The sequence below is a fragment of the Salvelinus alpinus genome, chromosome 4 (assembly GCF_045679555.1).
Source record: "Salvelinus alpinus chromosome 4, SLU_Salpinus.1, whole genome shotgun sequence".
NCBI classification, from domain to species: Eukaryota; Metazoa; Chordata; class Actinopteri; order Salmoniformes; family Salmonidae; genus Salvelinus; species Salvelinus alpinus.
Genome location: NC_092089.1, coordinates 54072591 through 54091763, shown reverse-complemented (window position 1 = coordinate 54091763; position 19173 = coordinate 54072591). Strand labels below are relative to the sequence as shown.

The 19173-nt window shown below is 43.7% G+C and overlaps 1 protein-coding gene across 1 annotated transcript in view; it reads left to right on the top strand.

The window, feature by feature from the left end:
• LOC139573956 (R-spondin-2-like) overlaps window positions 1-19173 on the top strand; it is a 75023-nt gene that overhangs the window by 44653 nt on the left and 11197 nt on the right. Inside the window, exons 3-4 of the mRNA XM_071397975.1 lie at window positions 7285-7428; window positions 7834-8022. Coding sequence (XP_071254076.1) covers window positions 7285-7428; window positions 7834-8022 — 333 coding nt within the window. The remainder of the gene's footprint in view (window positions 1-7284; window positions 7429-7833; window positions 8023-19173) is intronic.

Genomic DNA, 19173 nt, shown 5'->3' with positions numbered 1-19173 from the left:
GCCCTGTGTGTTTATCAAACAAAGATAAGCAAGTGTGCGTGTGATATGTTGGACCAGGGATGAGATAATGAGAAGGCAGAAATGTCTATAGAGTAAATGTTGGCTGCCTTCCATGTGTAGTTTGTTTTGTTCTATCTAGGTCGTCTTCAATTGGCACCAAACGTAATAAAACTTTTTGTACTTGTCCAGTGTAGGGCAATTCCACAGGAACAGAGTTATGCTGAGACTCCGATTTTTCCCTTTAAAATGTACAGTATATCCAACAAAAACCAATGATTGCAAAGTTAAACACACAGAATGACGGTTTGTGCTGTTTGTGGCGTCGTTCTGTTACCAAACTTTGCATCAGCACTGTTCTTCATGTTCAGTGGAAAATTGTTATAAGTAGTCCTTGTGCATAGAGTTGTATTGTCTGTTTTAACTTTGCAATCATTGTTTTTTTGGTTGGATATACATTTTAAAGTACAACTCCGCTGCCGAGTCTCAGCATCACTCTGCTACTGCGGAATTGCCCTAATGAACACAACACAGGATTGCAGTGAGGTCTTACAGGCTGCCTCAGACCACCTCTTGAATCTGAGAGTGTCTGTTGTATGCCTCCATGTACCACATCCGTACATGCGTTCCAGTAGCACTGAATTTACACTGTTCCTACCCCAACATCCCGTTTCTGCAAATCACAGCTGGTTGTCACATATGGTTGTCACCTCCGGAGAGTTTCTCTCTTTTCCTTTGGATAAAAGCGTATATTAAGTGACATTATATTGCCCTAGGTTGCACTGTGCTTTTACCATTATATAATTAAGGTTGTAGCTGATTTTATTCATGTCCCTAAGGTAAAAACTATTTTTACAGCTTTTTTTGTTCCATATACATACATTTTACATGTTACATACTACATTTTACATACTACATGCATGGTACTTTTATATACAGCTTTCACATGACAAATATATTATGTATACATGCAGTACAAACATTCATACATATACATACACACATGGATACATACACACATACATACAGTGGGGAGAACAAGTATTTGATACACTGCCGATTTTGCAGGTTTTCCTACTTACAAAGCATGTAGAGGTCTGTCATTTTTTATCATAGGTACACTTCAACTGTGAGAGACGGAACCTAAAACAAAAATCCAGAAAATCACATTGTATGATTTTTAAGTAATTAATTTGCATTTTATTGCATGACATAAGTATTTGATACATCAGAAAAGCAGAACTTAATATTTGGTACAGAAATCAGAAATCATGTTTGCAATTACAGAGATCATACGTTTCCTGTAGTTCTTGACCAGGTTTGCACACACTGCAGCAGGGATTTTGGCCCACTCCTCCATACAGACCTTCTCCAGATCCTTCAGGTTTCAGGGCTGTCGCTGGGCAATACGGACTTTCAGCTCCCTCCAAAGATTTTCTATTGGGTTCAGGTCTGGAGACTGGTCTGGAGGCCACTCCAGGACCTTGAGATGCTTCTTACGGAGCCACTCCTTAGTTGCCCTGGCTGTGTGTTTCGGGTCGTTGTCATGCTGGAAGACCCAGCCACGACCCATCTTCAATGCTCTTACTGAGGGAAGGAGGTTGTTGGCCAAGATCTCGCGATACATGGCCCCATCCATCCTCCCCTCAATACGGTGCAGTCGTCCTGTCCCCTTTGCAGAAAAACATCCCCAAAGAATGATGTTTCCACCTCCATGCTTCACGGTTGGGATGGTGTTCTTGGGGTTGTACTCATCCTTCTTCTTCCTCCAAACACGGCGAGTGGAGTTTAGACCAAAAAGCTCTATTTTTGTCTCATCAGACCACATGACCTTCTCCCATTCCTCCTCTGGATCATCCAGATGGTCATTGGCAAACTTCAGACGGGCCTGGACATGCGCTGGCTTGAGCAGGGGAACCTTGCGTGCGCTGCAGGACTTTAATCCATGACGGCGTAGTGTGTTACTAATGGTTTTCTTTGAGACTGTGGTCCCAGCTCTCTTCAGGTCATTGACCAGGTCCTGCCGTGGTCCAGTTCTGGCCTGATCCCTCACCTTCCTCATGATCATTGATGCCCCACGAGGTGAGATCTTGCATGGAGCCCCAGACCGAGGGTGATTGACCGTCATCTTGAACTTCTTCCATTTGCTAATAATTGCGCCAATAGTTGTTGCCTTCTCACCAAGCTGCTTGCCTATTGTCCTGTAGCCCATCCCAGCCTTGTGCAGGTCTACAATTTTATCCCTGATGTCCGTACACAGCTCTCTGGTCTTGGCCATTGTGGAGAGGTTGGAGTCTGTTTGATTGAGTGTGTGGACAGGTGTCTTTTATACAGGTAACGAGTTCAAACAGGTGCAGTTAATACAGGTAATGAGTAGAGAACAGGAGGGCTTCTTAAAGAAGAACTAACAGGTCTGTGAGAGCCGGAATTCTTACTGGTTGGTAGGTGATCAAATACTTATGTCATGCAATAAAATGCAAATTAATTACTTAAAAATCATACAATGTGATTTTCTGGATTCCGTATCTCACAGTTGAAGTGTACCTATGATAAAAATTACAGACCTCTACATGCTTTGTAAGTAGGAAAACCTGCAAAATCGGCAGTGTATCAAATACTTGTTCTCCCCACTGTATATATACTTATGTATATATAATATACAGTGGGGAGAACAAGTATTTGATACACTGCCGATTTTGCAGGTTTTCCTACTTACAAAGCATGTAGAGGTCTGTAATTTTTATCATAGGTACACTTCAACTGTGAGAGACGGAATCTAAAACAAAAATCCAGAAAATCACATTGTATGATTTTTAAATAATTAATTTGCATTTTATTGCATGACATAAGTATTTGATCACCTACCAACCAGTAAGAATTCCGGCTCTCACAGACCTGTTAGTTTTTCTTTAAGAAGCCCTCCTGTTCTCCACTCATTACCTGTATTAACTGCACCTGTTTGAACTCGTTACCTGTATAAAAGACACCTGTCCACACACTCAATCAAACAGATTCCAACCTCTCCACAATGGCCAAGACCAGAGAGCTGTGTAAGGACATCAGGGATAAAATTGTAGACCTGCACAAGGCTGGGATGGGCTACAGGACAATAGGCAAGCAGCTTGGTGAGAAGGAAACAACTGTTGGCACAATTATTAGAAAATGGAAGAAGTTCAAGATGACGGTCAATCACACTCGGTCTGGGGCTCCATGCAAGATTTCACCTCGTGGGGCATCAATGATCATGTGGAAGGTGAGGGATCAGCCCAGAACTACACGGCAGGACCTGGTCAATGACCTGAAGAGAGCTGGGACCACAGTCTCAAAGAAAACCATTAGTAACACACTACGCCGTCATGGATTAAAATCATGCAGCGCACGCAAGGTCCCCCTGCTTAAGCCAGTGCATGTCCAGGCCTGTCTGAAGTTTGCCAATGACCATCTGGATGATCCAGAGGAGGAATGGGAGAAGGTCATGTGGTCTGATGAGACAAAAATAGAGCTTTTTGGTCTAACTCCACTCGCCATGTTTGGAGGAAGAAGAAGTATGAGTACAACCCCAAGAACACCATCCCAACCGTGAAGCATGGAGGTGGAAACATCATTCTTTGGGGATGCTTTTCTGCAAAGGGGACAGGACGACTGCACCGTATTGAGGGGAGGATGGATGGGGCCATGTATCGCGAGATCTTGGCCAACAACCTCCTTCCCTCAGTAAGAGCATTGAAGATGGGTCGTGGCTGGGTCTTCCAGCATGACAACGACACGAAGCACACAGCCATGGCAACTAAGGAGTGGCTCCGTAAGAAGCATCTCAAGGTCCTGGAGTGGCCTAGCCAGTCTCCAGACCTGAACCCAATAGAAAATCTTTGGAGGGAGCTGAAAGTCCGTATTGCCCAGCGACAGCCCCGAAACCTGAAGGATCTGGAGAAGATCTGTAGGGAGGAGTGGGCCAAAATCCCTGCTGCAGTGTGTGCAAACCTAGTCAAGAACTACAGGAAACGTATGATCTCTGTAATTGCAAACAAAGGTTTCTGTACCAAATATTAAGTTCTGCTTTTCTGATGTATCAAATACTTATGTCATGCAATAAAATGCAAATTAATTATTTAAAAATCATACAATGTGATTTTCTGGATTTTTGTTTTAGATTCCGTCTCTCATAGTTGAAGTGTACCTATGATAAAAATTACAGACCTCTACATGCTTTGTAAGTAGGAAAACCTGCAAAATCGGCAGTGTATCAAATACTTGTTCTCCCCACTGTATATATACATTTTTATTTTTTCTCCATTGAACCTCACTGGATATAAGCCTACAGTAGGCCTATATATATCGCGTCAGGAACATTATTCATTAAACTTTGAGGGTGATAATCAAGCATTATGCCAATGACCAGCCAGAGAGCCGATAGATACTGTATCTAGGTAAAGAATCAAGAACAGTGTGGATGCTGGTATTCGAACATCTTGTCATCCTGTCATCTTTTCAGAAGGTAGGCGACGGGCGACAGCGCAATGGGTGTGTCCCCAACCAACTCTGATTTGAGTGTGGTTAGTGTATGTGACATGTTTGTTTGTGTGTGTGTGTCTGTTTGCATATGTGTGTGTGTATGTATATGTGTGTATAATTATATGTGTGTGTATATGGTTGTGTGTTTCCATTATGTGCGTGTGTGTGTGTACGTGTGTACTTATGTGTGTGTTTGCAGCAAGTTTGTTTAGACTGGTCAGGATTGGAAAAGCGTGAGAGACAGAGTGAGTGGGTAGAGGCCATACTTAGGGGTTCAAAGTGAAAAGGGGAGGGACCTCTGTCGTTGCGGAGGAATGCAGAGCGAGCAGAGGAGGCCTGATGGTTAGCTGGAGATGGTGTAATTAAGGGGCGTGATTGTGAGAACCTTCTCCGGGCCCGCAAACGGGTCCTAGATAAAAGAGTCTTGGGCCTTGTACTCTGCATCTGTTACATGTGGATAATTACTTCAACACACAATCACACACTCACATGCGCACATGGTGACTCTCCGGGAGACACAGAGAAGACCAGATGCCACCACCATACCTGCGAAAGCCTAGTAGAGCGAGTGATCGAGATGACTGCTGCTAGTTGGCTAGCCTATAGGCCAGTGGAGGCTGGTGGGAGGAGCTATAGGAGGATGGGCTCATTGTAATGGCTGAAATGGAATTGATGGAACAGAGTCAAACATGTGGTTTCTATATGTTTGATATGCTTGATACGTTCCATTAATTCCATTCCAGCCATTCCAATTAGCCGGTCCTCCTATAGGTCCTCCCACCAGCCTCCTCTAATATAGATTGGGGTTAGCCAACCAATCAGGCCACTTAGGGATTCTGAGCAGTGTCATAAATTAGACAGCTCGGGTGAGGGCTTCCTTTTAATCATGCAGCCCAGTGCGTCGACCCGTCGGTGCAGCTCGTGTAATTTGGGCCCCTGCCTGAAAGTGCTATTTGCAGAGTAAAAGGCTTTATGACACATCGCCCTCGCCGCACAGTGCTGTGTTTCAGCCCGGCAGGGTGGGGCGTGGGACGATAAGTGTGGCGTTGTGTTTCTCACCAAAGACATCAGTGTTGGTTAGTTAGTTTGGCAGGGGCTCGCAATGGTTTTGTTCCCCAATCCAAACTAACTTCCTAATCACAAAAAGTTCCTTCTTACCATCAATGATGCAATGTCTGATAACACTAAGCTTAGAATGAACCATATCAAACATAAGTTGGAAGCATGGGTAACACTAACTTGCTTAAAAACCTCACTAGGGTACGTGGGACGGTAGCGTCCCACCTGACCAACATCCAGTGAAATTGCAGAGCGCCAAATTCAAAAACAGAAATACTCATTATAAAAAATAATGAAGCATACAAGTGTTATACATCGGTTTAAAGATTAACTTCTTGTTAATCCAACCACGGTGTCAGATTTCAAAAAGGCTTTACGGCGAAAGCATACCATGCGATTATCTGAGAACAACGCCTAGCAGACAAGTCATTACAAACAGTAACCAGCAAAGTAGAGGAGTTACACAAGTCAGAAATAGTGATAAAGTTAATCACTTACCTTTGATGATCTTCATATGGTTGCACTCACGAGACTCCCCTTTACTCAATAAATGTTCGATAAAGTCCATGTTTATATCCAAAAACGTGCGCGTTTTGTTCAGTAATCCAAAGACTCAAACGCAGTCACAACAGGCAGACGAAAAATCCAAATAGTATCCGTAAAGTTAGTAGAAACATGTCAAACGATGTTTATAATCAATCCTCAGGTTGTTTTTAGCCTAAATAATCGATAATATTTCAACCGGACAATAACGTCGTCAATATAAAAGGTAAACAAGAAAGGCCTCTCGGTCTCGCGCATGAAAAAGCTCTGGGCCACTGCAGTGTCCACTCATTCAGAGTGCTCTTACTCACAAATTTTTTAGAATACAAGCCTGAAACAACTTCTAAAGACTGTTGACATCTAGTGGAAGCCATAGGAAGTGCAATTTGAGTCCTAAGTCAATGGATACTGTAATGGCATTCAATAGAAAACTACAAAAATAAAAAAATCCCACTTCCTGGATGGATTTGTCTCAGGTTTTTGCCTGCCATATCAGTTCTGTTATACTCACAGACATTATTTTAACAGTTTTGGAAACTTTAGAGTGTTTTCTATCCAGATATACCAATTATATGCATATCCTAGCTTCTGGGCCTGGGTAGCAGGCAGTTTACTTTGGGCATGCTTTTCATCCGGAAGTGAAAATAGTTCCCCCTACCCTAGTGAAGTTAAAAAATATATTTAAAACAAAAACAAAATAGAATCCCTCAAACCCATTTGTGGCTAGGACATGAGAACCAGAGGCCCAGACCTCTGTCTTGTCTCCAGATTGTTGGATGTCAGGCTAGTGATATGTTTTCCTGCCTGTGTTGAAAGCGGTCACAGTGAGGTAATGTTTCACTAACTTTGCTGTTGTTATTTCACAGTTCACACTCTTCCCCCGCTCACACTGAAAACCGAGTGTGCTGAAATACAGCACAGCCCTGGAGATATATGATTATCTAATTCACAGGACATCAACACAGAGGCTTTCTTTTGGAGGGGGGCGGTTATCCTTTCAAGAACTCCATCTCCTTCCCCAAACCCCCTTACTCTTCTATCAACTCCAGATGGTATGAGTGAATACTGTACTGTGCCGCTGCCTATCCCAGGCCTTTGCCGAGACCTCTCCTCACTTCACTTCCCCTCCTCTCCCAGCATCGCCTCTCATCTTGTCTCCTCTTCCTCCCACAGGGTGCAGGATAGATAACTGTGAGTCCTGCTTCAGTAAAGACTTCTGCACGAAGTGCAAGGCAGGGTTTTACCTGCACAAAGGGCGCTGCTCCGAGAAGTGCCCCGAAGGCTTTGCGCCCCTGGAGGACACCATGGAGTGTGGAGGTAAAAGGGAAAAAGCAAAGACATACTGTATGCGCATCTGAAATAGCTCCCTATTCCCTATGTAGTGCATTACTGGGTTGTGGTCCAAAGTAGTGCACTATATAGGGAATAGGGTGCCTTTTTGGAGTAATTCATACTGTGTTTGAAATGTGGAAAGTCAACAATGTGGATTACATTGAGGCAGGATCTCCTAGAACTGATTGACTTTACCCAACAGTCTTTTAACCTTCTAACCTCTTGTATATGTTTTTAAATGAAACAGTAGAAGGATGGAAAGGACCACACACCAAGAGGTTATGGCCATCCTAGTTTTTTCGCTATGTACTGTAGTAAACCTTGATTTGGACCCTCCATCGAGTATCCCCGGTGTTACCCTTTTAATGACTCATGTCTCTCCCCACGCAGAGGGCTGCGAGGTGGGCCAGTGGAGCGAGTGGGGGTCCTGCAACAGGAGAAACAAAACCTGCGGCTTCAAGTGGGGTCTGGAGACGCGGACACGGCACATTGTGAAGAAGCCACCCAAGGACACGATACCCTGCCCCACCATCGCCGAGTCCAAGAGATGCAAAATGGCCATTAGGCACTGCAGGAGAGGTAAGACGTAACACCGTATTGGCAGACAGCTGTTTGGGTGGGTAGATGGATAATGTGTGTGTGTGGGCGTGTGTGTGTGCGTGTGTTTGTGTCATCCATCTCTATCTTTATGGTGTTTTTTGGTCTGTGGTGTGTTTGTCATGTGCCAATCTAGCCTCACCTCAAGGATTATAGTGCTTTAGAGCAGGGGTGTCAAACTCATTCCATGGAGGGCCTAGTGTCTGCAGGTTTTTGTTTTTTTCCTTTCAATTAAGGCCTAGACAACCAGGTAAGGGGAGTTCCTTACTAATTAGGGACTTTAATTCATCAATAAAGTACAAGGGAGGAGCGAAAACCTGCAGACACTCGACCGTCCGTGGAATGAGTTTGACACCTGTGCTTTAGAGACTTGTATCTAGGGTATGGGGCCAGAACCCTCTCTTGGGAGAAACCATTTCCCCTTTCTGGTCTCAGAGACCCACCAGGAATGTCTGCTGCTCTAGCCCACATTAACTCTACGTGTCCCTCAAACACAAACCCACCTCTTTCTGCCTTTTTTTTACCTTTTGATTTTTAGGTGCACAGTGGCATTTTCATGCATGAAATATCAGTATTTTTCCATGGCCGCCCCATTCAAGCCAGCTCACCAGGTTTTTCTGGGTATATTTTTCTCTCTCTCTCCCTCTCTTCAGTGGCATTCTTCAAAGTATGAACTGCAGGTTTCCTCAATGGCACTCTCTGTTTCCTCATGTCCATTTGAAAGTTATTTGCGGTACGCACAGCATGTACGTCGACCATTAAATGAGAAGTCAGATCTGGAAATATTTTTTGTGTAAATACAGCTAGGAAAATATTTTGCCTGAAAGTGTTCAGTTCTTCACAGATGATCCAAACACACCATTTTAGAGTGATGGCCTCGTTCAAGTGTGCTTATTGACAACGTGATGACAGAAAAGCTGTCCCTAACTCAGTCAATAGGATTTTGGTTTAGGATATATACACTTCCTTAGGCAAAACAAGGAGATATAGGAGTTATAGTGACAGAATGGCAGATTTGGTTCAAGCCTTCCTGAAAAATTATGAAAAAGAATGTTGTTCAACAAAAGCAGGAAAATATCCTCCTTTCTCTCCAGGATTTTCCTCAATTTTTGGTATTGCATGTTAAATCAGAGTACCGTTTAGTGAGGTGGTGAGAGAGTAAATCAACTTGAAATAAACCATGATTGTCTCTCATATTGCAGCAATATTGAGGCAGGCAGTGCTTTCTGGCTTGGAAACTGTCCCACTGGGAAGTTTCTTGACTCTAGCTGGGCCAAGTGCGTGGAACCAATGTGGAATAGACGTTGAATTAACGTCTGTGCCCAGTGAAAATGACGTGGAAACATTGAAATAATGTGGAAACAAAATTGATTAAAATACTGTGTGCCCAGTGGGGTGATTATGTGTTCCTATCCCGTCCTGTTTTTTCTTTAGGAATTTCCCCCTCTTAATTTAGCACTGCTTGCTTGACCTTTTCCAAAGTATTTTATGGTCTTCTTGAATTAAAACCTGGCATTGTTGGGCCTGTGTTACTGGCATCAATTATCTAGTCTGAGGTCAGTGATGGGGAGTTTTGTGAAAAGTCTCAATTGAATGCATAGCAAAGCTATTTTTCTGCTTGCTTGTATAAACCAAGTGTGGGGACCTCTAACGTCGACCTCCCTTATCACTCCTGTCTTATGTTTGATACGGTCATCTATTAGTGTCTTCACCCCATTCAATGTCCACGGGAATGGTCCATGGCCTAAAATTGAGTTGTGTAGGTAAAGTTGTTTGTTGTCGTCGCTGTGTGCTCTTTTTGGTTACAAGAATGGCAGAGGTGGCTTGTGTCATAAAGTTGCGTTTTAGACTGAAACGGCACTCTGAACTCCCCGGCCGTCAAGCCGCTGTACCCCAAGTGGTAGTGAAAAATCCTACCCCCCCAAAACTAAGCCTGTGAAACGAAAGACTTGTCCATGTCAAGCTGTTTAAATAAATACTATGTCAAATGGAAGCCATTTAAGTCGAGCGGGATAAGGGAATGCCAAGAAAGCAAAGAAGAAGAAATACTCAGGGTTCCACACAGCGCAGAGATTCATTTCAGGCAGGCAGCATGGACCCAGTCCCAGTTCCAGACCAACTGACATTGTAAAATAATCACTTCCCATAAGTGATAATAAAGAGTAATCCAATGGGAGGAATGTCTGTATTTCCCTTTGGTGTGCAGGTGACCAGGAAGTGGTCCAAGCCGGTGGATGAAGATCAAGAGGTTCATGGAAAGGCCTCATTACGCCCGGGTTCATTATTAAATACCTCCCAGTTGACCTCTTAAATTACAACAGATTCCAGGGACTTTGGGCAGTAAGGCCCTCCAATGCTATCTAATACACCATGGCTTTGCTCCGCAATATAACAAATTACGTCTCAAGACGTAAATAGGATTATTCCCAGGCTATAACCACAAAGTATGTTTTTTCTTCTAAATATACATTTACAATAATACAACCCAACAAGAAAATAAGTCAGAGTGTGAACTAGAGGAGAATCGCGATTGACACGAAAGAAAGAAAGGATGGGTTAAAAAAATATAATTTGGACTGCATGTAATTTCTTCCCATTGAACACCAGTATTTTGGATAAGTATTGGATTAGATTGCTAACTATTAAAATGAGACAGGAAATATATATACTACCGTTCAAAAGTTTGGGGTCACTTAGAAATGTCCTTGTTTTGTAAAGAAAAGCCCCAAAAAATTGTCCATTAAAATAACATCAAATTGATCAGAAATACAGTGTTGGGTGTCAGTCTTCTTCTCCTCACCTTTTCCCTCCCTTAGGGTAGGTAGACAGACTGCTGTTCTGTTGCTTCCATCCTCTCCTCTCTCCCCAGGGTGGTCTGCTGAAAGGGCCATAAACATGCCTTATTAATAGCTGTTCCATTGGCCTTTGCAATGACACACTGACTTTTCTCTCTCTCGCACGCGCGCTTTCGCAGTCTCCCGCTTTCTCTCCCCTCTCTCTCCATCGCCGTCTCTTTCTGTGCACTTACTCCTCGTCTCTGGAGTCTGAACCTGCTCAATATTGAAGCTATTAGGATTCTCCCTCAGGAGATTTCCCAGCAATCCTGTCATCAGATCCACTGGGTTACAAACAGGCATGTGACAAGTACATCTCTGTCTCTGTCTCTGTCTCTGTCTCAAACTCAATATGCTTTAATGGCTTGATGACAAGGTCAATGTTGCCAAAGCAAAGTGATACACAACAATAAGAATTGGGAAAAAAACATGTTCAGAAATCTAATTCAAGAAACAAAATGGTCTATTATAGTACTTGAAGAAATTTGTACAAACAAATGTAATGTTTCTTCCCTTAGCTTGTGGCAAGCTGTGACATATTGTGCTGCAAACTCATACACATCAGACCTTTCCCCCAAAAGTATAGAGTATAAGTTTCTCTTTGTTTGATTGTTCTGTGAATGTGTACATTTACATTTTTCATTTGGGGATGAAGGAATCTCTAACCAATATGTATTTGGGGCAGAAGATTAGAAAGTGTTCTTCAATTTCTATTTCTCCCGACCCACAGTGATGACATAGTCGCTCTGGCCAGCCATGTTTTTTTTATGGCGTCCTGTTTCATTTGCCAGGCTATGATTACTAATTCTGTATTTAGTTGAAGATTAAATCTGCATTAGGCGGAAACAGCACAGTTGTCACGCCCTGACCTTAGAGATCCTTTTATTTCTCTATTTGGTTAGATCAGGGTGATTAGGGTGGGCATTCTAGTTTTTCATCTTCTATGTTGGCCTGGTATGGTTCCCAATCAGAGGCAGCTGTCTATCGTTGTCTCTGATTGGGGATCATATTTAGGCAGCCTTTTCCCACCTGTTGTTTGTGAGATCTTGTTTGTGTTTAGTTGCCTTGTGCAAGGCATTACTGCACGGTTGTTATATTTGTTGTTGTTTTGGTTGTAAGTTTCACTATTAAATATAATGTGGAACTCTACACACGCTGCGCCTTGGTCCACTCATTTCAACAAGCGTGACAACAATGTTCACCCCACCACCATTGTTATTGTTTTTGTTGCCAAGCTGAAGAGACATCGCGCAGCATGGTAAAAACAATTGATGTACATATGATGCAATGATTTCAGAGGGGGAAAAAACTGTATTTGTTGTTTGCAGTAACTTCTTTGTTATAATATTGCAAATGGGCGTGGCAGTGTCACTATTGAGGATTTCAGCTTCAAGGTTTTGCTTTGTTTGGGGTCTTTTAAATGGGTTAAGTACAGTGGCTTGTGAAAGTTTCACCCCCCTTGGCATTTTTCCTATTTTGTTGCCTTACAACCTGGAAGTAAGATGGGGGGTTGTATCATTTGATTTACACAACATGCCTACCACTTTGAAGATGCAAAATATTTTTTATTGTGAAACAAACTACAAATAAGACAAAAAAACAGAACTTGAGCGTGCATAACTATTCACCCCTCCAAAGTCAATACTTTGTAGAGACACCTTTTGCAGCAATTACAGCTGCAAGTCTCTTGGGGTATGTCTCTATAAGCTTGGCACATCTAGCCACTGGGATTTTTGCCCATTCTTCAAGGCAAAACTGCTCCAGCTCCTTCAAGTTGGATGGGTTCCGCTGGTGTACATACCACAGATTCTCAATTGGATTTAGGTCTGGGCTTTGACTAGGCCATTCCAAGACATTTAAATGTTTCCCCTAAAACCACTCGAGTGTTGCTTTAGCAGTATGCTTAGGGTCATTGTCCTGCTGGATGGTGAACCTCCGTCCCAGTCTCAAATCTCTGGAAGACAAACAGGTTTCCTTCAAGAATTTCCCTGTATTTACCTGTCGATGGAAAAACATCCCCACAGCTCTGTGGAGTGTACAGCTTAAGGTGGTCCTATGGACAGATACTCCAATCTCCGCTGTGGAGCTTTGCAGCTCCTTCAGGGTTATCTTTGGTCTCTTTGTTGCCTCTCTGATTAATGCCCTCCTTGCCTGGTCTGTGAGTTTTGTTGTGCATCCCTCTCTTGGCAGGTTTGTTGTGGTGCCATATTCTTTCCATTTTTTAATAAGGGATTTAATGGTGCTCCATAGGATGCTCAAAGTTCCGGATATTTTTTTGTAACCCAAGCCTGATCTGTACTTCTCCGTAACTTAGTCCCTGACCTGTTTGGAGAGCTCCTTGGTCTTAATAGTGTCGCTTGCTTGGTGGTGCCTCTTGCTCAGTGGTGTTGCAGACTCTGGGGCCTTTGAGAACAGGTGTATATATACTGAGATCATGTGACACTTAGATTTCACACAGATGGACTTTATTTAACTAATTATGTGACTTCTGAAGGTATTTGGTTGCACCAGATCTTATTTAGGGGCTTCATAGCATTTTTTTAAAGTTTTTGAAACAAGTTATTTTTTTAATTTCACTTCAACAATTTGGACTATGCTGTGTATGTCCATTACATGAAATCCAAATAAAACTTTTGCAAGGCACTGTATTCAGTGAAGACTCTTTCCAATGCTTGATATCATTCCATCTTTCTCTGACCTTTGACCTCACTCCGCCAATAGTCAATGTACCGTTGAAGTCGCCAAATACATTTAAACTCAGTTTTTCACAATTCCTGACATTTAATCCTAGTAAAAATGCCCTGTCTTAGGTCAGTTAGGATCACCACTTTATTTTAAGAATGTGAAATGTCAGAATAATAGTAGAGTTATTTATTTCAGCTTTTCTTTCATCACATTCTCAGTGGGTCAGAAGTTTACATACACTCAATTAGTATTTTGTAGCATTGCCTTTAAATTGTTTAACTTGGGTCAAACGTTTCTGGTAGCCTTCCACAAGCTTCCCACAATAACTCGGGTGAATTTTGGCCCATATCCTCCTGACAGAGCTAGTGTAACTGAGTCAGGTTTGTAGGCCTCCTTGCTCGCACACGCTTTTTCAGTTCTGCCCACAAATTTTCTATAAAATTGAGGTCAGGGCTTTGTGATGGCCACTCCAATACCTTGACTTTGTTGTCCTTAAGCCATTTTGCCACAACTTTAGAAGTATGCTTGGGGTCATTGTCCATTTGGAAGACCCATTTGCGACCAAGCTTTAACTTCCCGACTGATGTCTTGAGATGTTGCTTCAATATATCCACATATTTTTCCTCCCTCATGAAGCCATCTATTTTGCGAAGTGCACCAGTCCCTCCTGCAGCAGTTCTATTTTTGTTTCATCAGACCAGAGGACATTTCTCCAAAAAGTACGATCTTTGTCCCCATGTGCAGTTGCAAACCGTAGTCTGTCTTTTTTATGGCGGTTTTGTAACAGTGGCTTCTTCCTTGCTGAGCGGCCTTTCAGGTTATGTCGATATAGGACTCGTTTTACTGTGGATATAAATACTTTTGTACCTGTTTCCTCCAGCATCTTCACAAGGTCCTTTGCTGTTGTTCTGGGATTGATTTGCACTTTTCCACCAAAGTACGTCCATCTCTACTAGACAGAACGCGCCTCTTTCCTGAGCGGTATGACGGCTGCGTGGTCCCATGGTGTTTATACTTGCGTACTATTGTTTGTACAGATGAACGTGGTACCTTCAGGCATTTGGAAATTGCTCTCAAGGATGAACCAGACTTGTGGAGGTCTCCAAATTTTTTTCTGAGGTCTTGGCTGATTTCTTTAGATTTTCCCATGATGTCAAGCAAAGAGGCACTGAGTTTGAAGGTAGGCCTTGAAATACATCCACAGGTACACCTCTAATTGACTCAAATTATGTCAATTAGCCTATCAGAAGCTTCTAAAGCCATGACCTCATTTTCGGGAATTTTCCAAGCTGTTTTAAGGCACAGTCAACTTAGCGTATGTAAACTTCTGACCCACTGGAATTGTGATACAGTGAAATAATCTGTCTGTAAACAATTGTTGGAAAAATTACTTGCGTCATGCACGAAGTAGATGTTCTAACCGACTTGCCAAAACTATAGTTTGTTAACAAGACATTTGTGGAGTGGTTGAAAAACGAGTTTTAATGACTCCAAACTTAAGTGTTTGTAAACTTCCGACTTCAACTGTATGTGTTCTTATTATTCACTTCCAGCTGTCTAAATTCTGCTCTTGGGGCCTCTCTCTCTCTCTCTCTGGAGTCTGAGGCTGCTCAGTATTGACGCCATTAGGATTCTCCCTCAGGAGATTTCACCTCAATCATAAAAATATATAAACACTAATCCTGTCATCAGACTCTTGTTTACGAACAGGGATGTAACAAGTACATCTCTCCATATCCATCTCTCTCTCTCTCTCGCTCTCTCTCTCTCTCTCTCTACCTCTCTCGTTCACCCACTCTCTCTCTACCTCTCTCTCTCTCTCTCTCTTACACTGTAACTTCCTCTTTCTGCTTAAATTCATTGCAGTCAGCCCCACCCTCCCCTTTCTCCTAACCTCCAAGTGATGGGTTATTCCATTTTTAATAGTATCAGATGTTGTGTAAACAACTTTAAATGTGTACGCTCTCTGTAGTTTTTGGATTTAGGCTGAGTAGTAAGGTCTTACACAAACACGACATTGAAACTCATTGGCTAATTTTCCTACTGCTCTGCAAATCCGCTTTCAGATTCACAGACGGCGCCGAAGTCACTAGTTGTCATTGACAAGCGTGACATTTGTGTAACTCTTGTTTGCATTTTCTGTGTAAATCGGCAAAATAAATATTAGTCAGCCCAGAGTGGATCATTTCTAGCCACACAAAGATGGAGAGACGAGCAAGACTCCCAGGCACCATGGCGACAGGGTGGAGAGGGAGAGTGTAAGGCAGACTGTTAGAGAAAGAGAGACCCCATAATGATTATCTATGGTCATTGGATTAGGTACCTGTGCTGGAAGCGGAGAGGAGCAGAAGTAGTAGGCCAGTGTGGTGGGGGATAATGATCTCCCCTGTGTGTAAGAGGAGATACCTTCTCTGCTGTAGAGCTCATCTGAGGCCAAGCCCTCCATCGCACTATCATCAATCACACACTTAGCTAAACTTTTCAGAACAGGCCCGAGCACTTGCCTTGCCTTGGCCAGGCAGCAAATGCTTCTCGTTGGAAAACCACGTGTGGGTGTGTGTCCGTGTCTGTACAAGTGTGCAATGCATACTGCATGTGTACTGTACATTTGTTTTCCGTAGAGAAATCATCACAGCCTATGAAAAAAGTTGAAAGTATTGGTAACTTGTTATACAGTATTAGTATTTCAGTATTTGTGTCCATATAAAGTAACATGGCTAGATGAAAGCTAGAAGGCCTGTGAGGTCTTCATCAGCTGTTAAAGAGCTATGGAATCTGACAGAGAGTGATAGGCAGCAGCTTGGTGCTCAGCAGCCACCTCAGTGTGTCCACAGGTTCTGTCTAACCCGGTGTGGTTGTGAAATAAACACACAGGGCTGTGGACCAGGTTCTGTCTAACTCTTAGTGTGGGTCTTATAGATTGTGTTGTTCTGCAGTGTAGTTCTGTAGGGAACACGCAGCTCTGTGGACCTCCTGGCCGTCTCCGTCTGGGAACCATGTGTGGCGGTCGGTTTGGTCCTCCTGTAAAACGATGCACTGAGCAGTGTGACTGCCCCAAATCCGTTTGGGAGGAAGCGCGGCCGCCTGTCTGTAACACACACCGTCCGTGACACCAACAAGCTCAAGCTAGGATTCGCTCGATTTGTGTGTGTGTGTGTGTGTCGAATCAAATCAAAGTTTATTTGTCACATGACAGAATACAACAGGTGTAAGCCATACAGTGAAAAGCTTACATACAAGTTCTTACTTACAAGCTCTAGTGTGTGTATGTGTACTGTGTCACACAGAATTTGCCTGTTTACGGTCAGAAAGCCAAGAAATTTAGGTACTAGTAAAGGCTATCCGCTGATCGCATCTGACTCTGGCCCGTATTTGTTGGTTTGGAAAACCAATATCCCCCAACTAATTTCTGGATGTTTGTGTGCCTGTCAGACATTCCCCGCTCCCTCTCCTGCCATCATCATGCCAGTTTGCGGAACACAGGCTGACAGACTTTCACTGAAGAGCTAACTCCTCTCTTATGGAGTGCGCTCCTTTTCCTCCACAGAGAAGTTCATGGGACAGGCCTCGTCCAAACCAAACAGCAAGTGCTCTGCCTCTGCCACCACACGCAACCAAACCTCTTAACTGCTCTCAGGAAAGAAAAATAATGATTTGTAGATGATGATTCCTGAGTCCTGATGATTCCGTGGCAGATCCGGAATGGGGCCGATGATTAACAGAGGATCTCCGGCCCGGGTAATATCACGGAAAATCCAGATAAATGTATTTCCCGCCAGCGGGAGTGGGCCGCCAAGTGCTTTCCCAGGGCAGACAGAGAGCACTAATTGGGTGCTGGCCTGTCAGAGTGATTATGCGTGCCCCACGCGGCATCCTGTTGTGACTGCGAGAGCCATGGCCTAATCTTCATTTAATTAGCCCGCTCGGCACGGCCGACACGGTAGCTACGAAGTGGGGCCTTCAGGAGTGCCGCGCCCTGATGCTTCCCGCCTCGCCCTCTCCTCGCGGACACAGCTGCCCTCTGTCCACCTCTGACATCTACCATTCACCGCTGTTCTTCAGAGCTGGTGACATGTAATGTATCTGAAATGATTCATTAAGGTTATTCATTAACATGTGATGAGTCAGGATATTCAGGAACAGGTAGCTCTCGATGATAATGAGGACGTCGTTGAGCGTCGTGTGACATTAATTTTACCTCTGAGCTTGAGATTTGGAATATATTAGAATGGCGAGGTAGAGAGTTTAGAGAGCGTTTACTGCTGTGTTTCTGAGACTCAGATAGAGGATCACAGGTCAGAAGGAAAGACATCATCAACCTGTCATTGGATTGGCCGGGACCTCTGCAGCCCTGGGCCAATGGCAGTTATAGCCAACGCTGCGGTCGCACTCACAAATGAACACAGAAGTTCTGCTTCAGTCATCCTCAGTCCCCACCAGTCGGTGCCATAGATCATTCCTTTTCCTATAAGCACTTATTATACTATTCGTTGCATCTCCTAACCCGGATGGAAATGGATTATCCAAGCGCATGTCTGGACAGCCAATCAACACTTGATTTATACTGATTTATTCTGACGGTTCCCTGACCAAACTTTGGGTTTATTTTTCTGCCTCTCGAGCATTTTCGCAGTGTTAAATCTTCCACAGGAGGAGAAAGTCATTACCAGTAGTCTCCGGTCCTTCTCTGCCCGTGGTTGCGTTCCTCAAAGGAGGCTTCGGAGGAGGGAGTCTCTGATTAACTCCCCACAAAGTGCCCTGCTCCCTGACCAAAATAAATATGGCCACTGTCATTTTGTCAGCAACTGTCTTCGGAGAGCAATATTTGAAACACCCCATGATCCTTGCTGGCTTTTATATGGAGAATCCATCGTCATACCACAGGCATGAGCCATAAACATGTGGAGGCCTTTCAAAGACCAGGGGGGGTAGAGGAGGAGGAGGAGGAGGAGGGGGTGCATTAGTGCTCACTGGGGCTCCATACTCCACGTTATTGTCATCTGGTCGGTTCCAAGCAGGAAGAACGGGGGGGGGGGGGGGGGTGTGTGAGGCTTTTTTTCTCCCACTCTTTGGCCCGACAAACTAGTCGTTTTACCGAACGGCCTCTCTAGGCGCATGTAGTCACATTACAACATGGAAACCTCAGGCATTTTTTCCCCATTCATTTTAACGGCGATGACCATATGAATTACTGCTTGATTTTCTGCCATAAGGTCGATAACGTTTAGGGACGTGTTAACATGAAATCTGATACGTCATATGATGAAACATCCATGGAACAACGGACTATTAAATGGGTTTAATCAAGATGATTTGTATGTCACGAAGTAGCCCGACTAGGTGTCTGATTTGTTTGTGACAGTGTGTATGTAAGCAAGTATGTGTGTCTGTCCATGACGGTGTGCATGGAGCGATGACACACTGTTCAGGAAAGCCTCCCTGTCTGAGGTTCTGGCTGGGAGGAAATGAGGCGGCATACGCCCAAACAGCGACAGCCCCATCAAAAACAGACGTAAACAAACAAACAAAGTGGCAGCACACTGGAGGGGGAGCAGAGCAGAAGGAAAATGTTTCAAGTCCCCATCAACATGTTTCACAAATGGGAGAAATGTAC